Here is a 21,441-nt window from a genome sequence, read left to right on the forward strand (position 1 = left end):
GGGTCTTTTCCTAGCCCCCCCACTCACCAACCATAGGACACTGAGAAAGGGCTCCGGGCCTGAGGGCTGCTTTCTTTTTATTTTGATTTATTTTTTATTTGATATTCTCATAAACCCATTATAACCAGAATGCTTCATATTATTTGAGAGGGACGTGTTTTAAAGTAATAAATGAGGAACAGTGGAGGAAAGAAAAACGAGAAGCTCTGCGCCCAGGCTTAACTGGTACTGAATGCCTTCGCACTCATTTGCTGGAAATGTCTCTCCATTGAAACCCTAGTGAGCCTGTGCCAGGGTAACGGTGCCTCTCTCTCCTCTTGTCCTTTACTTCCAGGGGTTTGGGCTCAGAGAAGCAAAAGAAGGGACTCTAGCCTTATCCCAATTCCTGGCCCCATAATCAGTGACTCCTTCCCATTCTTCTCCTTCTTGATGGAGAAGAACAAAATGGCTTATGAATACGTGCACCACTGTTCTCGCATAATTTCCTTACGTAGGGTACCTTATAAATCATGTTCTGTACTGTTGTTCCAATGAAACAGTGATTTTAATGACTATGGTATTAAATTTGTTTTGCTGCTTTTAGTCCTGACCTAGTATATATGTTTTTTTCTGAGAATTGTTTATTTACTCTCCATTCATCATAGCGCAAGTCAAATGAAAATGATTTATAACCAAGAGATTATAATCTCAATAAAATAAATTTAAATGCATCCATGCATTTTACCAAGAGTGGCTTTTTTATTAAAAAAGTCTCAATCTTATGAATTTTGAACTGGTAATTTCCTCTCCAGAAGAAGAGTTCAGCATGGCTAAAAGGCAGTGAGTTTGCAGAGTTATCCTGCACTAACCAACTCTGTGACTCTTTTAACTTCTCTGAGCTTGACACTTTTCCTTTAAAATTAGAGCACTGGTCTAAAATTCTAGCTCTGTTATTCCATGACTCTGTCTTAAAATAATTTATATATTATATGTCACTGTGAGAGCAATATTCATAAGACTTCTTGTTCTAGAGTTTTCTAGAGTCATAATTAAGTGGCTAGCTTGCATTTTTAAATTACAAAATAGCAACTTGTTCTACTTCTGGTGATGGCCTTTTGCAAATTATGCCATCTTATATTTACTTCAGTTTCACTGTTTTGGAAAAGTAGGAATTTATCATATGGTTCTTAATAGCGTCCAGGTATGCAGTATTTCACAGAAACAGAATGAACCAGGCTTTTGGTCCTCAAAGTTTATATTTTGAATCAATGGCTTTGGTATTGTAACTAAGTTACTATAAAGAAAGCAAGCCATCTAGAGTAGTTTTCCATATATGTTTCTCTCTAACTGAATACAGAAATGACCTTTATATTAACCATTTATTATCCCTTTTTAATACAATGAAATTAACATAATTTGAGATGAATTTGATTAGCAAGAAAATCACAATCTCCCCCCTTGAACAATATAATGAGACATTTCAATACATAATATTGAGCACAGTAAAAGCTATGGCCTTCCTTTAACAGCATTAAGTTCTATATGTGGTAATCTATAATATGTTTCTTTGACATTATTTAAGTTTTTCTCACATTCTCTTCTTATGACTTTTTGAAACTAGGATATCGATGAAGAGATTGAAGCAGAGTATAGCATCTTAAAAGCACTTTCTGAACACCCTAATGTGGTCAGATTCTATGGGATGTACGTTAAGAAGGATAAAATAAATGGAGATAAGCTGTGGCTGGTTCTCGAGGTAAGTGCTTCAATCTTATTTACATGAGTGGAAATTTGAAATATGGTCCTGGAATGACCTAATATTTAAGTAGCATAGTTGTTGAAGCAACTGTTTACATCTGCTAGAATTTATAGTCATCATAAAACAATTCTTCTATATGCTCCTGGATGATCACATCCTCAGTAGACTGTTCAGCCCAGTTCTGGCCTTGTCATACTAAGGTACACCTCAGGACATTCAAGAAAAGCCACAATAATTAAAGATTAAAAGGAAATGATTTGCTATTCTGTTCAAGATGGCAGAGTGTGAAGCTTCTGACCTCTACCCCCCCACCCCCACACAGAGATGCTTGAACAACAAGCAAAAACTGGCAGAAACATCTTTCTCACAGCTCCAGAAAACACTCACAGGGCAAGCAGTGAATTGAGAAAAAGACCACTTAAAAGCGGTAGGATGTAGGGGCTCCCTGGGTGGCCCACCCCTAGCTCACCCCTGCCTAGCACATAGCTGACTGTGCTGCCAGTGTGGCTCCTTGGTCCCAGTTGTAGAAGGAGCAGAGTAACCCTTGTGCACATATTTGGAGCGTGTATGTCTGGCTCAACCTGTCTTGTGGCCTGAGGGGTTCACTGTCCCAGAACTTGCCCTGTGTGTAGAAGGCAGTTCACCGAGGTCTCCTACAGAATGCTGCGGGAGAGAAGTTCAAGTTGTGTTGCCGGGGGCAAGGGATTGCTGGTTATAGGATATTTAGTGCAATGCCTAGGACTGTGAGGAAACTGTTTCCCGGAGAAGAGAGGACATTGGTAATGTGTAAATGATTTCTAGGGCCAAATGTGCATGCCTAGGATAAGACACATGTGCAGAAAGGATCAGGGAGGGCCCTATGATTTGGCCTGGAGCTATAAAGCTCTGTCATAACACTAGCTGGATACAAGCTTAAGTAAAGTCTGAATTCCAGTGATAACATGTTATGCTGGTTTGGATATATTATGCCTCCCCCACCCACCCAAGGCCAAATTCTTTAATGCAGTCTTGTGAGGGCAGGCATTAATCTTTTGATTGAGTGTTTCCATGGAGATGTGACTCAACTGAGGGCTAGACCTTTGATTAAATTATCTTCATGGATATATTGGCCCCACCCACTCAGGGTGGGTCTTGATTTAATCACTGGAATCCTATAAAAGAGCTCACAAATAGAAGGAGCTTAGAGCAGCTGAGAGGGACATTTTGGAGAGAAGCTAAGAGCTGACACTGACGTTTAGAGATACTTGGAGATGCAGACTGAAAGGATGTTTAGCTACGAGATGAAGCCCAGAGTTTGCCCTGGGATATGCTAAGACAGGACCCCCAGGTGCTAAGAGGGAAATGTTTTGGGAGAAGAACCAAGAATGCACAGGAGCTGAGAGAGGAGCTGGAACACAACCCAGGATAAACAAATGCCAGCCACGTGCTTTTCCAGCTAACAGAGGTTTTCCAGATGCCTTCAGCCATCCTTCAGTGAAGTCATCATCTGTTGATGCCTTAGTTTGGACACTTTTATGGCCTTAGAACTGTAAATTTGTAACTTAATAAATCCCCTTTATAAAAGCCAATCCATTTCTGATATTTTGCATAATGGCAGCATTAGCAAACTGGAACACATGTTAAAATACCAAAATGTCCAGGTTTCAACAAAAATTACAAAACATACAAAGAAACAGGAAGTGGTGGCCCAAGCAAAAGAGAGATTTAAGCAACCATCAATGAGGAGGATCTGGCCTGATTCATTCCAGACAGAGATTTTTTTTTAATGGCCTTAAATAGGCTCAAAATGCTAAAGGAAATATGGAGAAAGAACTAATGGAGGAAAGCAATAGATAAACACAAAGAGAGTATCAGTAGAGAAATGGAAAATTTTGGAAAGGAACCAAGCAGAGCTGAAGACCACAGTAACAGAAATTAAAAAGTCTCTAGAGGGTTTCAACAGCAGATAGGAGCTGGCAGAAGAAAGAATCAGTGATTTTGAAGATGAGACAATTGAAATCATCCTGTGTGAAAACTAGAAAGAAGAAAGAATGAAGAAGACTGAGCAGAGCCTGAGGAACCTGTGGGACACCATCAAGCGGACCAATTTATGCATTGTGGGGTCCCAGAAGAAGAAGAAAGAAAGGAAGAGGCAAAGAGAATATTCAAAGAAATAACGGCTGAACACTCCCCAAATTTAGCAAAAGACATGAATTGACACATCCAGTGTGCTCAAGAAACTCCAAACAGGATGAATCCAAATAGACCCACACTGTGTTGTAAAGGAATTTTGTGACCACTGGGCCAGTCCTATAAGAAATTAATTAAACGGTTGAAAGGAAAGGACACTAGGCAATTGACTGGAGCCATATGAAGAAATAAAGATCTTGGTAAAGATAATGACATGGGTAAATATAAATCCAGTACTAGGGTATTTTTGATTAGTACCTCCACATTATTTCCCACAGGATCTAAAAGGCAAATGCATTAAATGTAATGATGAATCAATGGGTTTGGACTCTGTTCTAGTTTGCTAATGCTACGGAATGCAAAACACCAGAAATGGAATGGCTTTTATAAAGGGGGTTTATTTGGCTACACAGTTACAGTCTTAAGGCCATAAAGTGTCCAAGGTAACACATCAGTAATCGGGTACCTTCACTGGAGGATGGCTAATGGTGTCCAGAAAACCTCTGTTAGCTGGGAAGGCACGTGGCTGGCATCTGCTCCAAAGCTCTGGTTTCAAAATGGCTTTCTCCCAGGATGTTCCTCTCTAGCAAGCTTGTACCTCTTCAAAATGTCACTCACAGCTTCACTCAGTTTCTTCTCTTTGAGTCAGCTCATTTATATGGCTCCACTGATCAAGTCCCACCCTGAATGGTCGGGGCCATGCCTCCATGGGAATGTCTCATCAGAGTCATCACCCACAGCTGGGTGGGGCACATTCCAAACAAAGCTAATCAGCACCAAAACGTCTGCCCCACAAGACTACATCAAAGATAATGGCATTTGGGGGACACAATACATTCAAACTGGCACAGGCTCCTAGTGTAAAAATATGTAATTTGTTGCAAGAACTACATAAAGTTGGGGGGTTGGAGGGGTACATTAGCATAGTTGGTGTGTGCTATTGGAATCTAGAATGTAAGATTTATATCAATGTTAAATTTCTTAAATTTGATAACTGCACTTAGGATGATTATATAAGTGAATATCCCATTTTGCTGGAAATGTACATGGTAATATTTTGTGTTCAAGGAGTATGATTTATCTGTTTCCGAAAAATAGATGAAAGAAAAAAAGAAAGGGAGGAAGGGAGGAAGGAAGGAAAGAAGGAAGGAAGATGAGGAAGGTGGCTAAATGTTAAAATTCGTGAATCTGAGTTTCTGGGAGTGTGTGGGGGTATGATGGAATTCTCTTGATGGGGTTTGTGTTATTTTTGCAACTGTCCTGTAAGTTAAAAATGATTTCAAAATAAAAAGTTAGAAAATTAAAAAAAATATATATAGGACTCCACAATAAAAGATGAAAAGAGCTAGGATTGAACTGGTATTATTTTTTCTGCAACAAGCTAAAAATGGACTTCATTATAATACTTATTTCTTCATCCATATTTTGTTCAGCTAACACAATGGCCAAGCCTCTGTGCCAGGTGCTAGAATATAAGAGAAAATTGATGTAAATGAGGCTATATTAGATTAAAATAGTAAGCAGTGGTTTGCTTTTTCTGTCTTCATAGGGTGTTTGTGGCTTAACTACAGAACAATGTATTTACATTTATGGGGAAAAATCTTACTAAAAATGGTATTGAGTTTTGAATGAGCTGCCTAAAGGAAGCCATAGAGTCTGCCTTTTCAAGTTCTGAGAATGGGATTCTATTGCTGACAGGGCAACGCAGAAATGAGACACGGACACAAAGCTAAGAGTTAAGGGAGCAGGGGGCCCACTCGCCTCTAGGGCGAATGGAAGCCAATGCATTTTTGCTCCAGCTATTTATTAGAGCAGATCACGTGCATATGCTAAAGATCCTCGGGCTCGGGAGAGCCCACTAGATACCTACGTTTACATCAGATGCATTTACATCTGGTGCGTACATCTTGTTTACATCAGGAACGTCATAGTCACAAGTTACATCAGGTGTATATCATAGTCACAAGACACATACATCAGGTGTATATCGTTATCATAGTTACAAGGCTTACATCTTTACAGGGTGGGCCTGCATGGCATTCTATGCAGGCCTGCGGCTCAGCATTCTCAGCCACCACCCTAGATATGCCTCAGGCAGCATGGAAAACTCAGTTTCCCACAGGATTCCTTGCATTTTGACAGTCCTCTCCAATGCAGGGGTGCTAGAAGGTGCCCTGCTAAGGTAGCTGCCAGTGTGAGAATGTGGTTTTTCTGGCTTTCATTAAATATTATCATTCAAGAGAGGGAATTATTTGTTCTAATAAAATGCATAAGAATCACTAAGAGTTCCTCGTATTAAACTCAGGGCTAGTAAGCACCTTTATTAGACCACTGGAAAAGCATATGTTTATTGTGTTTTTTAAATTATTTTTTTAGCATTTCACTATTTTATTTCTTTTCTGAATGTTCCATTGATAATTCCTGCAATGGCACAATAATCATTTATAAATTTTATTGTCTCCATACTTTATATTCAGATTTTTTTCTGTTAAGGTTTTTAAATGATTCTACAAAGAAAGGATGATCATTGTAGAAAAAAAATACATGAAACTATAAAGAGAATCTCTCTTAACATTTAACATATTTCCTTCATCTCTTTTTATGTTTAAAATGGCTGAGAATATTATTATGAAATTACCGTTTTATCACTTAACATAATTCCAGAGAGATTCAATCACTTTTTTTTAATTTTATATTGAAATAAATTCAAAATTACGGGAACAGTTGAAAAACAATACAAACCCCATACACAGAACTCCAGCATACCCCGACCCCCCTCCCCCGATACCCTGATCCACCAACTTTAACACCTGTCACACCACCATTTCTTTCTTTCCCTCCCTCCCTCCCTATCATCCATCATCTATTGCTCTGTCTTCTGAACATATGAGAGCAAGCTGCACACATCGTTGAACAAACAATATAATTCACATATACATTTCCCATGAACAAGAACATTCTTTTATGCAATCCCATTAAGCGCAGCTAAGAAGTTCAAGAAATTCAACATTGATACAAAGCTTACATTCTATATTTCCTTTTTTTTTTATGTCCCAACTGTGTCCCTTTGAGCCTCCTCTCCTCCATCCTCAGATCCCATCCAGGATCATCCTTGGCATTTAATTGCATTATCTATTTAGACTATCTTTTTTTTTTTTTCAATTGTGGAAACATATAGACAGCCTAAATCTTCCCATTCCAACCCCTCCCTAGCATTCCGTTAGTGGGATTAATCACATTTAGAATGTTGCAATGCTATCACCTTCCCACCATCCATTACTAGAAATTTTCCTTCACCCCAAACAGAAACCCTACACTCATTTCTTAACTCTCCATTGCCCCTTCCCCCACTTCTCATAACCCATACTCTACTTTTCATTTCTGTGGTCATATTCTCTGATACTTTCTTTGTGTTTACCATGGGGCTTAAATTTAACCTCTTAAATCTATAACAATCTTGTTTTTCTTTGATACCAACTTAATTTCAATAGGACGCATAAACTATGTTCCTATACTCCTCCATTCCCCCACCTTTATGTAGTTCTTGTCAAAAATTACATATTTTACATTGAGTCCAAAACCACTGATTTATCATTACAGTTTATGTATTTTAGATCCTGTAGGAAGTAAATAATGGAGTTACAGATCAAAAATACAGTAGCATTCGTATTTATATTTACCATGTGATCTTTACTGGAAATCTTTATTTCTTCATGTGGTTTCAGTCAATTGTTTAGTATCCCTTCCTTTCAGCCTGCTCAATTCCCTTTACCATTTCTTATAGGACTGATCTACTGGTGGTGAAGTCCCTCTGCTTTTGATTATCCGGGATAATCCGGGATAATTATCCGAGTTTTCATCTCCCCCTCATTTTTACCCTCCAGGTGTTTGTGTATTTAAGATTCTAATAGTTATTGACTTCTATTTGTATTCCATTTTGGTCAGAGAATGTGCTTTGAATAAATTCAAATTTTTTAAAAAATTTATTGAGGCTTGTTTTATGTCCCAGCATATGTTCTATTCTGAAGAAAGATCCGTGATCACTAGAGAAGAATGTGTGTCCTAGTGATTTGGGGTATAAGGTTCTACATATGTCTGTTAAATTTCTCTGTATTTCTCTCTCCTTTCTTTGTTTCTCTGTCAGTAGGGCTCCCTTTAGTGTCTGAAGTAGCACAGGTCTTTTATTAGCAAAATCTCTCAGCATTTGTTTGTGAAAAATTTAAGCTCTCCCTCAAATTTGAAGGAGAATTTTGCTGGATAAAGTATTATTGGTTGGAAATTTTTCTCTCTCAGAATTTTAAATATGTCATGCAACTGCCTTGTCCCCTCCATGGTGGCCCTGAGTAGTTACTAGTTAGTCTTATGTTGTTTCCTTTGTATGTGGTGAATTGGTTTTGTCTTGCTGCTTTCAGAATTTGCTTCTTCTCTTCAGTATTTGACAGTCTGATCAGAATATGTCTCGGAGTGGGTTTATTTGGATTTATTGTATTTGGAGTTCGCTGGGCATTTATGCTTTGTGTATTTATATTGTGTAGAAGATTTGGGAGGTTTTCCCCAACAATTTCTTTGAATACTCTTTCTAGACCTTTACTCTTCTCTTCCCCTTCTGGTACACCAGTGAGTCTTAAATTTGGAAGTTTTATTTTATCTATCATATCCCTGAGATCCATTTCAATTTTTTCTATTTTTTTCCCCATTCTTTCTTTTGTTCTTTCATTTTCTGTTTTGTGGTCCTCGAGGATGCTGAGTTGTTCATCTTCCTCTAATCTTGTACTATTGAGTATCCAGAATCTTTTTCATTTGGCCAACAGTTTCTTTTATTTCCATAAGATCATCTATTTTTTTATTTACCCTTGGAATGCCTTCTTTATGCTCTTCTAGGGTCTTCTTTGTGTCGTTTATATCCTGTGCCATGCTCTTCTTCATGCCCTTTGTATCCTGTGCCATGCTCTCATTGTTTGTCTTTAGTTCTTCGATTAATTGCACCAAGTACTGTCTATTCTGATCTTTTGATTTGGGTGTTTGGGTTTGGGTTCTCCATATTGTCTGGTTTTATCATATGCTTTAAAATTTTCTGTTGTTTTTGGCCTCTTGGCATTTGCTTTACTTGATAGGGTTCTTTCAGGGTATAAAAAATACCAATCTCTAATTTGTCAGAGCTACAGCTTGGTGGCGTACACTTTCTCTAACTAACCAGCAGATGGCATCCACATGTCACCTTTTCCCCTCAAGTCAGTTCTCCCCAACTTTGTCTTTGTAGTGTGTGGGGATCTGATTCTTGTGGGGTTCAATTGATGCACTAAGTTTGGGTGTGTTGTTGGTGCTGTCCTCCCTGAATGTGGGACATGTGTCTGGGTGGTTAGGGAGGCAGGGCAGCTTTAATAATCAAACCTCCCAGGTGTTCCTGGAGATTTAAGGTGGTTGCAACAGTCTAAGCCTTCATTTCAGTCTTGCCACAGATTGTCTCTGCCGCTGAACCACGAGTCCTTGGTATTGGCTTAGGGTCCCTAGGATTTCCGAGCAGGTCCCCCTTCTCAACCATGCTCTTATAGGACCTCTGATGAGGGAAGGCTCTGCCGTGTCACAAGTGCACACTGGCCCTCCAGGGAAGCCCTGGGCTGCCAGGTTGTGCAGGGGTGTTCCCAGCCTGCTGTAAAGATAGTTGAATGCGGCATGTTAATTTCCCCCTTTTCGCACAGCTCCACCTTCCCAGCTCCGGGACAGTTAGCTGTGGGTGCACTAAAGGCCACTGTCCATGGCCGATATTGTGGCGTGTGCGTGGTGCTGTGGGAAACACTCCCCATCACACTGGGACCCTTGGTGCGGCTCTGGACTATGGCTCCGGCCCCGGGCAGGCTGGCTGCAAGGGGTGTGGTTTCTTTCTCCTTTTGGCTCCCCTCTGCCCACTGGCCCCAAGACAATCAGCAGCGGGTGTGGGAAGGGCTTTCTTCCAGGCCAGACACCAAGGCGTTGGCACAGCCCACTCCTGCCACGCTTCACTGCATGGTTCTCACCACTGTATCCACAGCCACTCCTGGGTTTTTCTTTTTTAAAGAACTAGAGCGTCTCCAAACATCAACCCATGGTTTCCCCACACCACAGCATGACCGCTGGACTTTCAGCCAGCTCACTCACTCGTTTTAGAATGCAGACTCCCGGTTTCATCAAATGCATGGTCCCTGTGAATTTTAGCAGACCTTGTCCTGCTGGTGCATTGCTGGAACTGGTGTTCCGGGTCACTTTCTGGCTTTTATCTAGTATTTTTCATGGAGGTGTTTTTTTGTCCTGTCTCATCTAGCTGCCACCTTAGGTTCCAGATTCAATCACTTTTGTTTTTTTCAGGGTAACATAGTAACTTGGTTAATAAAAAGCAACTAGTACAAAAGGACTTATAATAAAATAACAAGGATAACACAGCCCCAGTTTTGTGGGGCCACCGTCTCCTGAGCAGTCTGTGCTTTTGACATGGTGTGATTGCTACATCTGGAAAGGGATGGCTCAGTGTCTCCACTTTTCATTCAGTGATCCTTATTCTGAATTTTGGCAACATGGTCAAGTGCACACCTGGAAGCCTCCATCCTCCTACTCCCGTCTGGAGGCTGCCATGCACCTGCCTTCTGGAGCCTTCTCTTGCTGCTCCCTGCTCCCTCCTGGATCCCCTGACCTCTGCTTCCTAAGTTTATTTCTTTGTTTTGCATGTCATGTAGGAGCATGGGCCTCTCCTCATTGCCCACGGGATGTTGTCACCAAATCTTGAGTCCATCCAATTCAGGGTAGGGAACAAAATCCCCTGCATCTTGTGATGGTGCCCAGCAGGGTCCTGGGTGTTGACATGTGTATGTGGGGCAAGAGGTGTTTCTGCTTTCCACTGCCCTCCACTGTTACCCAGCCCTGCCTGGGTTGATCTACTCACTTAACCTCAAAATGGCCCTCACGGGGCACTTAAGTTTGTGGCTCCCTCTGCATTGCTAAATCAGTTCCCAGTCTGTCACCTGCTTTCCATGTGCCAAAATTTTCTTGAAATTGCTTGTCCATTGATGTTCCTTTTTCTGTTCTCTTTTTTTCTTGCAGTTTTATACTTTTTTTATATACTTCAATTTTTTTTATTCCCTTACTAGCTCATGGAGCTTCATGAGTAAGGGAAAATAAATCTTTGTTTAATGTGCTGTCTTTAATTGTATCATTTAGCCTTGCAAAATTGTAAAATAGTCTTTTCAAGAGCCTCTCAGTGCCTGAAGCTGTGTATGTTATTTTAGAACAGTTCTTTTAAAATTCTAAATAGCCAATTGTGTTCTTTAAAAATAGGCAATTGAATGTAATTTCACAGTTAATTTTAAGATAGCCTTATATCTTTAGTGTTAAATCACATTATAAAACAAAGTAAACTTTTCCTTATCTAAACTTAATTATCCAAGTAAAAGAATATAAATAATGAATGTAAGCCATTTTTTTGCCTTGTTACTGGAGAAGTTTGAAGATGCTATTTCATGGTTGTGTTTATATATTTCAGATATATTGCTGTGCAAATCCTGACATAGTCTCAAATAAAATCTAGCTTCTTTATGTTCTTCCAAACATTTTCAATAAAGCACCTTTATTTTTTCCCCACCTGGAATCACTGGAAGATTAGCCTTTAAATGGAAATTCAGTTATTCCGCCTAAAGTAGCAAGATGCAAATCCTTGCCCAGAGGGCTAAAAAATTGAATGAGATCAGTCATTGTCTTTTATGCATATCAAATCCTTATTTTAATTATATTGGCCTTTTCTCAGAATTATCACTTGAATTTGGTATGAATTGGAGACTACTGCTCAGTTAAGTGTTCTTTTGAGACAGCAGAAAAGGTTGATTAAAATGACTTCAGAACATCCAGTACAAGTGAAGCAGCATCCAGATATAATGAAAAGGGACTTAGGTTGAACTTTGTCCTTGTGTTTTGTTATCAGAAGGAGGTGTTGGAAATATCCCTAAATGGCTTAAGAAAAAAAAAAAAAATGATAGCATAATAAAATGGCATTTTAGAATCTGAACTGTCTGAACTTACAGAGTAGAAAAAGCAGCACAAAGAAAGTGAGAATTTGACAAACTATATGTAAGATAATTGATTTGCATATGTAAATTAGGCTAATTGCATGTACACATAAGTGCCTGGATGCACAATTACCTGATTTGTAAACATGAATGGTGCAGGTGCTGCTTTAGAGGCACTTGCAGAAAATTGGCTTGTGGCATCAATGCTTTATTCTACAAAATGACTGCTAATTATGCCTCTTTTCATAATAAAGCCCAAATAAATTATTGTGCACGAGGATACTAAAAGAGTGGCCCGAGAGGGGCTGCTAATGTTGCCCGGGGAGTCAGGCTAACAATTCCAGGCTTCCAGTGTAAAGAAGGTGAGTCCTGGAGGAGGGGATCCCTGAGTGATGGTGACAGCTGTCATTCTCCTGACACGTGGGTGGGGCTGCCATCCACCCACACTCACCGTGCCCAGGGACTCCTCCCCATCAGGGTCATTTTATTTATGTTTCAATCCAGGATCAAAATCCTAAAAAGGGTAATGTTTTCTCAGTCCTTTCTGTTACTTAGTTGTGATTTTTGAACTATTTCTTTTATTTTTGCATACAATTTTTCTCTTTCCTACACTTTTCTTCATATTTTTCCTTCTGTTATTTTATAACTTGTTTAGCATGTGTGCCAGGCAAGGCTCTGCTTAGGAAGTATTTCTTTCTTCATTCTCTACGTGTTCATTTTCAGAATCTAAATTTTGCCTGCTTTTAGGGAACTAGCACTAGGAGTTAGTCCTCTGAAGTTCCAAGTACACACTTGTGATGAAATTATCTAAGAGAAAGGGTGAAGGTTTTCCTGCCATGGAGATGGATTTGGTTTTTAACAGACCATCTATGGGGATTACTGTTGTCACTTATTATTCGGTTTTTCTCAATGGTGCAGCCATAAAAGAAGAACCAATGTATTTTTTTTTTTTTTTAATGTATACCTCATTTAGAAATACCCAACTTACATTTCTTTCTGCCACTGCCACCACATCTCTTGACTGGCCTCTTTACTGGGATATTAGAAGTGTTTTCACCTTTGGGATTCCTTTAACTCCTGGTGTCTACTCTTGAGGGTCAGTGGAGGATATGGGATGGGGGAGAGGGGTTATCAGGAGGGAAGGGAGGAGATTGGGCTTTTGCATATGCTTAGTGCTTGAACCCCAAGGCCAAAAAGCAGAGACAAAATTGAGTTAAATCAGTCCAGTATTAAACCTTTGCTACCGATGATCACAAAGGGAAAACTGAGACTTGACTATACATTTCCCCTTGTCGGATATACAAACAGCACGTTTTAAATACTCAGAGGATCCAGCCATCTTGCTCAGGGGCTATTTGCTTTGTGTGCCTTCAGCCACAATGATTATCCATCTCAATTGGCCCTGATTTTTTCATTCTTAATAGCGACATCGGTTTCTCTCATTGCTTCCCAGTTATGACAGTTTTTCTCTTTGAGATTATATCCCTTTCAAAAGATCAAAGACTAGCAATTTCAGGTGGTATTTGGAAGCACGTAAACTCAGTAAATGGTCACAGAGACCCTCAAATGCACATTTCAGATCAACAAAGTTGTTTTCAGGGACATAAATATTTCTTTCATGTGCCACACATTGCTGTTTCTATACTTACATCTAGTAAGTAAGGGAAGGCCCATCATTAGGAAAGGAAATGATGAAGAATGGGGGCTTCCTATTTGTTGAGATAGCCATCCTTTAATGCTCCTTTCCAGAAGAATGCATGAAGCCCCTGCAGATTTGCCTGTGTGTGATGGGTCAGGGGGAAGCAGGACAGGGGTGGGAACCTGGGCTCCTGGAGGCTCTGCTAGCACAGTGTTGGCCTTCCCCTTTTGGCAGTGCACAATTGCAGTGGAGTAGCAGGCTGACAGGCTGATTCCTTATGTGCTTCTAGGGCTGGAACAAACATCCCCAGCTCTCATATAAAAGGCTGTTATTTGGTGTACTTGCAACAGAACAGACAGCCAATTACCTAGAGTCATTTGATTTTGTTTTTTGTTTAAAAGGCAAGATGTGAAACAAATCTAAATGTATTTCCTTATGCTCTTCTAACCTGGGAAATACATAAATAGCATATCTAATGCTTGTATGTCTTTCTTCCCTAGTACTTCAGTGCTTGAAAAAGCATTTACTTCCCTGAACAGGAGTGCAAGCTTGTAGTATTACTGTAGGGGAAAAATATGAGGTGACCAGAGATGTCTTGCCATTTGATAAATCCATAAATTATTTATTCTACTCATTAAAATATACCTGCTAAGTACTTTATTTTCTCTTTTAATCATATATTTCTTGTTGCTAATATTAACAGTGTTCGATGGTGTTTTCCCAAGAATTTTAAAACTTTTTAAGGTGGAGCACCTGTTCTATACTTTAATTTAATATGTTTGTGTGCAACTAACAAAATTCGTCAAACTGCTAACTTAAATGGGTGAATTTTTTATATATCAATAATACCTTAAAAACACTGATTTTATTTTGCACATTAAAAAAGTAAACATCTAGTAGGTGATGATGTCAGTTCTCATTAATATTTTAGCAGGGTTCTATTGAAATGAAGAATTTGGTACATTGATATGTTTTACTGAAATTGTTAAACATGTCACATTTTGGAAAAGTATCTTCCATGCCATGTGAAAAAAATAGCCTGTCATTGTGTATGTGCATGTGTGTATGTGCATGCATAAGTGTTTGAAACAGAAAAGAAACAAATGAGGTAAACATTAAAATCACCCTGTCATTATTCATGGAGCCAATTCCAGACCATAGACAAAGGGCTGTACACCCAAGGAGAACACGGCAGGCTTGCTGAGTTGAAAATATTAGAAGGCAGAGGTGGCTGGAGTTTGCAGAGAAACAAGAGCTATGCAGAAATAAATTCCAGAAATCTGTATAGGAGTTTCATGAGCCTTGGACTAAAAACCAAGCTGGATATGTGTAGGACAAAGAAGAATTACCAGGGAAGGACTGTGGAGGCAGTGTAAACTAAACAGCTGCTGGAGTTGTGCAAGGTTTGGAGAAGCTTGAGTTTCAACCAACTAAGATGGAGAAACTTAATTGAACACCTGAGGCATTTAGTAGAAACTCCCTAAAGGCTAAACAGTAGAGGAAAGGATAAATAAGACTTAGACTATGATCTACTATAGACCCGCCCTTAAAAAGCTTGAAAACAAGTCTTGAAAGGTTCAGGTTGATTCACAAGTAAATTAACTGCCTTCCAGAGCAAAATTCAAAACTCATTAAGAGAAGACAGCAAAGTCCAGACATTTTAATAATGTAAAATTAATAATGTCCAGCATCCAATAAAAAATTACTAGAAATGTAAAGAATTAAGAGAAATTCTTCATTACCAGAAGAAAAATCATTCTGTAAACAGTCCCAGCAATAACAGATGATGGAATTAGAACAGCCATCATAAATATGTTCAAGGATTTAAAGGAAAACATGAACATAATGGGAAAAGAATGAAAACTATGAGAAAAGAACTGAATGGAACTTCTAGAACTGAAAAATGCAGTATCTAGAATGAAAAATACACTAAATAAGTTTAACAATAGATTAGACATGCAGAAAAAAAGATCAGTGAATTTGAAGATAGGAAAATAGAAGCTAACGATGAAGACAAATTACAAAAGCAGCAAGAGAAAAAAAGACAAATTACATACAGGGGACAAGCATAAAAGTGGCCACTGATCTCTCTTCAAAAGCAATAGAATGCCATCTTTAAAGTCTTGGAAAAAAATAGTCCATTTAGCATTTTGTATACAGTGAAAATGTTATTCAAAAATGAAGGTGAAATAAAGACAGGCATTTTTTATCAAAGAAAAAAGAATTTACCACCAGAGACTTGCACTATTAGAAAGGTCAAAGGAAGTTTTTCAGATGGAAGAAAAATGAATCCAGAGGGAATCGGGCCTATGAAAAGGAATAAAGAGCACTATCAGTAATAAATGTGAGTAAATGTGAAGGATTTTTGTTTTAGTATCTTTAAAAGAAAAACAACTCTTCAAAACCCCAGTTATAACTATGTATTGTAAGAATATAACATACATTGAAGTAAAATACATGCCAATATTATCAAAGGAACAGAAAAGGAAAAATAAAGGTAGTTTTTAGGTCTTAAATTATATGTGAAGTGGTATGGTGTCATTTTAAGGTAGACTGTTTAAAGTTAAAGATGTCGTATTGTAAACCCCAAAGGAACCACCAAAAATAAAATAAAGAAGTAGAGTTAATAAGCCAATAGAGGAAAAAATGGAATACTAAAAAATATTCAAACCAAAAGGAACAAAGAAAAAGAGAATAAAGAACAGATAGGACTAATAGAAAACAATTAGTATTATGGTAGACTAAAATCCAACCACATTCATAGTTACATTAAATGGAAATAGTCTAAATGCTACAATTAAAAGGAAGAAATTGGAAATCCTTGGAGAGAGGTCTATTCAAGTCTTTTGCCCATTTTTTAATAGGGTTGATGTTTTGTTGTTAAGTTGAAGGATTTCTTTTTATATTCTGAGTATTAAACCCTTATCAGACGTGTGGTTTCCAAATATGTTTTCCTATTGTTTAGGTTGTTGTTTTACTTTCATGATAAAGTCTTTTGATACAAAAAATTTTGATTAGGTTCCATTTATGTATTTTTTTATTTTGTTGCTTGTGCTTTGAGTGTAAAGTCAAAGAAACTGTTGCCTTACACAAAATCTAGAAGGTGGTTTTGTGGGTTCTATCTATTGTTTTTTTTGTTTTCTATTTCATTTACCTCTGCTCTGAGCTTTGTTATTTCCTTCATTCTACTCACTTTGGATTTAGTTTGCTCTTCTTTTTTTAGTTCTTCCAGTTTTGAGGTTAGGCCTTTGATTTGAAGTCTTTCTTCTTTTTTAATATGAGCATTTAGAGCTATATGTTTCCCTCTTACCACTGCCTTCGCTGCATCCCATAAGTTTTGGTATGCTGTATTTTCATTTTCATTTGCCTAAAGATGTTTCCTAATTTCGCTTCCGACTTCCTCTTTAACCCATTGGTTGTTTAATTTCCACATATTTGTGAAATTTCCATTTGTCCCTGTTATTTATTTCTAGCTTCATTTTGTTGTGGTCAGAGAAGATACACTGTATGATTTCAAAATTTTTGAATTTATTGAGACCAGCTTTGTGACCTAAGATATGGTCTATCCTGGAGAATGATCCATGTGTACTTGAGAAGTTCTACCTCAAAATAGATCAAAGACCTCCATATAGGAGCCAGAACTATAAAACTCCTGGGACAAAATATAGGAAAGCGTCTTCAGGACCATTGTGTTAGGCAATGTTCCTTAGACTTTACACTCAAATCGCAAGCAACAAAATAAAAATATAGGTAAATGGAACCCCAGCAAAATTAAAACTTTTGTGCATCAAAGGATTTTATCATGAAAGTAAAATGACAACCTACACAATGGAGAAAATATTTGGGAACTATATATCAGATAAGGGTTTAGCATCCAGAATGTATAAAGAACTCCTTCAACTTGACAACAAAAAGACACACAACCTATTTTTTAAATGGGCAAAGAGTTGAATAGACATTTCTCTAAAGAAGGTATACAAATGGCCAAAAAGCAAATGAAAAGATGCTCAACATCATTAGCCATCAGGGAAATGTAAATCAAAACCACAATGATAAACCCACTATCATCATACCCACTGGAATGGCTACTATTAAAAAACGGAAAATGTAAAAGTGTTGGAGAGGATGTGGAGAAATAGAAACACTCATCCTTTGTTGATGGAAATGTAAAATGGTGCAGCCTCTGTGGAAGATAGTTTGGCAGTTCCTCAGACAGTTAAGAATAGAATTACCATATGGCCTGGCAATCCTACTTCTTTTATACCCCAGATACCTGAAGGCAGGACTTCAACAGATATTTGCACACCAGTGCTAGGTATTAAAAAGTGTGGTGTATGGGAACCTTGTATTTTATGAATGATTTTTCTGTAAACCCACAACTTCTCTAATGAAAAAAAAATCAATCAGTGCAACTCATTGCATTAACAAAATCAAAGTGGAAAAAAAATCATGAAAAACATGTGCCAAACACAGTACCCACTTAGGATAACACTGTCAGTTCTAGGAATATTTGAAAATTTTACCTAATAAAGTGCATCAACCCAATTAAAACCAAGTGAACAAAATTTGGACACTTGGCAAAATAATAAAGATGAAAAGATGTTCAATAGCTTAGTCAAGGAATTCCAAATAAAAACCACAATGAGATACTACTACACACCCATTAGAATGGCTAAAATTAAAAGGTCTGATAATACCAAGTATTGGTAACATTTTGGAACAAATTGAACTGTCATACATTGCTTGTGGAAGTGTGAAATGGTGCAATTACTTTGGAAGCAGTACAGCAGTGTCTTATAAAGCTACACATACACTTACCATATGATCCAGAAGTTTCATTTGTAGGTATTTACTAAAAATTAATGAAAACACTGTCTACATAAAGAATTAAATGTGAATGTTCATAGCACTTTTATAAAATGAGCAAAGTTAAAACAAGAACAAGAATTAGAAAATGAGAGTTTCAGCTTTTGTGCCCTCACACAGAAGATGGTGGGACTAAGCTAATGGCTTTAGAGCATTCTCAGAATAAGCAAAAACAATTGAAAAACAGCAAAGATCAGGAATGCCCACTGTAGAAATGAGCAGTTTTCAGAAATTTGTAAAAATCTCATATCTTCTAACACAGTAAAGACAATATATTTAGAAAACTACATATAGAAAACTACAAGGGTGTCTATTGAAGTTAGTTGCAATAGAAAGTCATCCATTTGGGTTTAGGGTTTTTTTTTTTTATGTTTGGCTACAGCTGGGTAGAGAATTCATTTTCAGGGCTGCTCTGTTATTTAATTAATGTAGCTCTGGTTTAGGAAAATTATACTTCAATTTTGTTGTATTAAAGAGCATTAAGAGTCTATTAGAGCACTGTTTCAAAGCTATACTTAAGGGTGTTTTAGTCTTCTATTATAAATCCCCTTTTAGTCTCTCTTGATGGCTTAAATTTTGCTAAATATGTCATAATTCGTTCACCTGGATGCAATTCTATTTAAAGGGAAACATAAGGTATAAGGTCCTTTTTCTCTTTCGGTCATTGTTGTTACCTATTGCCTAATTCAAAACCATTTTCTTTTCTTTTTATATATTTTAACCCTTCATATTCATTTAAAAACAAACTTGTATTTCAGTTTTATTATTTTCTTGCTACATTTCTTTTTTTTTTTTTTTTTTTAAAATCATCATTTTATTGAGATATATTCACATACCACGCAGTCATACAAAACAAATTGTACTTTCGATTGTTTACAGTACCATTACATAGTTGTACATTCATCACCTAAATCAATCCCTGACACCTTCATTAGCACACACACAAAAAACAAGAATAATAATTAGAGTGAAAAAGAGCAATTGAAGTAAAAAAGAACACTAGGTACCTTTGTCTGTTTGTTTGCTTCCCCTACTTTTCTACACATCGATCCATAAACTAGACAAAGTGGAGTTTGGTCCTTATGGCATTCCCAATCCCACTGTCACCCCTCATAAGCTACATTTTTATACAACTGTCTTCGAGATTCATGGGTTCTGGGTTGTAGTTTAATAGTTTCAGGTATCCACCACCAGCTACCCCAATTCTTTAGAACCTAAAAAAGGTTGTCTAAAGTGTGCGTAAGAGTGCCCACCAGAGTGATCTCTCGGCTCGTTTTGGAATCTCTCTGCCACTGAAGCTTATTTCATTTCCTTTCACATCCCCCTTTTGGTCAAGAAGATGTTCTCCATCCCACGATGCCGGGTCTACATTCCTCCCCGGGAGTCATATTCCACGTTGCCAGGGAGATTCACTTCCCTGGGTGTCTGATCCCACGTAGGGGGGAGGGCAGTGATTTCACCTTTCAAGTTGGCTTAGCCAGAGAGAGAGGGCCACATCTGTCTTGCTACATTTCTTTACATAGTAAAGGCATCTTATGCTAGTTGCACAGAAGTGAATTTCATCCAGGAATTTATGTGAAATTTCACTATCAGTAAGGAATTAGAAAACTCATGGCATGATCTTATTTTGAGATTCTTTAGGAAGTTTTTCTGCCACAAATTAATTTGTGACTTACCAACACTTAATACCTACAGTCTAGTAATTTAGTAATTTTCATGTTTGTCATATCCTCTCCTGCCCCTTTCTTTTCCACTTTTACTTAATTCTTCTTAAGTTTTCCTTAAGAAAACCATTTTTTTAAATTCCCTTCTGCATAGGTAGTGGCCGCAGAAAAAACCTTCTGTTGCCTGTGGGGAACGGGTGTGAGGAGGTTTGTGTAGGATCCAAGATGAGGTGACTGTTCCCCCATTCAGGACCCTTGGGAAAAAAGTTAAGAATATGTTTGATTTTAAAAATCCTGTCATTTGTGATTCTCTCTGTCACTAACCACTTTATCATTAAAATAATTGGGGAGTATTTTCTTCATCAGTGTATTTAACTATTTAAACGAATGACTGGATGAATGCATAAAACTTGGGCTTTTCCAGTCACATAAAATGGGAATTTGGGGATTTCGAAGGGTAAGAGTCTAGATGCATCCTGCCCTTCTAACACATAGTGCCATGCATACTGGAAGTTAAATATCTTAGGTCTGTGTTCTTTACAAAATAGATGCACAAAAGAAAAGGGCATTCCCCCCCTCTCTATTCCTCATCTCACCTGCCAGAAAAATCACACAGGTGAGTCTTGAGTGTTCTGGGGTGAGGTGAGGCCGGGTTTTGTCTCTGATTTTACTGTTGCCTCTCTCTTTGGGTGGCAGATTGAGTGGTGTACCCCAACACACACAGGTCCTTCATCTTAACTGTGTCCCCATGGGTGTGAACCCATTGCACACAGGACCTTTGGGAGACATGATTTTGAGTTAAAGTGTGGCCAATACAAAGCTGTCCTGATCTGGATTGCTGGAGGCCTTCTAAAGAGGAGGCTACAAGGAGCAAAAGGAATTCCTCTCAGAAAAGGGAGGACCTTGCCATGTGGTGGGAGGCAGAGAGATGCAAGCCAAGGAGCCCCAAGGACGGCTGGCAACCATCACCAAAACACCACGGTCTTTGGGGTGAGAAAGCAAGCCTTGCTGATATCTTGATTGTGTACTTCTTCTAGCCTCAAAACTGCAAGCCAATTAATTCCCATTGTTGAAACCAACCCACTTGGTGGTATTTGTCCAAGCAACTCTGGCAAAATAAGACACACTGCAGTTGTACATAGTTTTTGTTTGTTTATTTCTTCCTCTCCCCTCCCTCCCTCCCTCCCTTCCTCTCCCAAACCTTCTGGTTTCTAATTGAGAATTATTTTTAGTCTTTGTACTTTAATTGTCCTTTCCCAGGGTAGTATTTGAGACCCGGAGAAGGTGGGGCTCATGTGAATATTGAAAAGAGACTGGAAGCTCTAGGGGGAGGGT

General features: G+C 38.3%; 1 protein-coding gene across 1 annotated transcript in view; it reads left to right on the forward strand.

The window, feature by feature from the left end:
- Positions 1-21,441, forward strand: part of MYO3A (myosin IIIA) — a 237,467-nt gene that overhangs the window by 17,080 nt on the left and 198,946 nt on the right. The window contains exon 3 of the mRNA XM_037837359.1: positions 1,601-1,735. Coding sequence (XP_037693287.1) covers positions 1,601-1,735 — 135 coding nt within the window. The remainder of the gene's footprint in view (positions 1-1,600; positions 1,736-21,441) is intronic.

This window comes from Choloepus didactylus, chromosome 5 (genome assembly GCF_015220235.1).
Source record: "Choloepus didactylus isolate mChoDid1 chromosome 5, mChoDid1.pri, whole genome shotgun sequence".
NCBI lineage: Eukaryota > Metazoa > Chordata > Mammalia > Pilosa > Megalonychidae > Choloepus > Choloepus didactylus.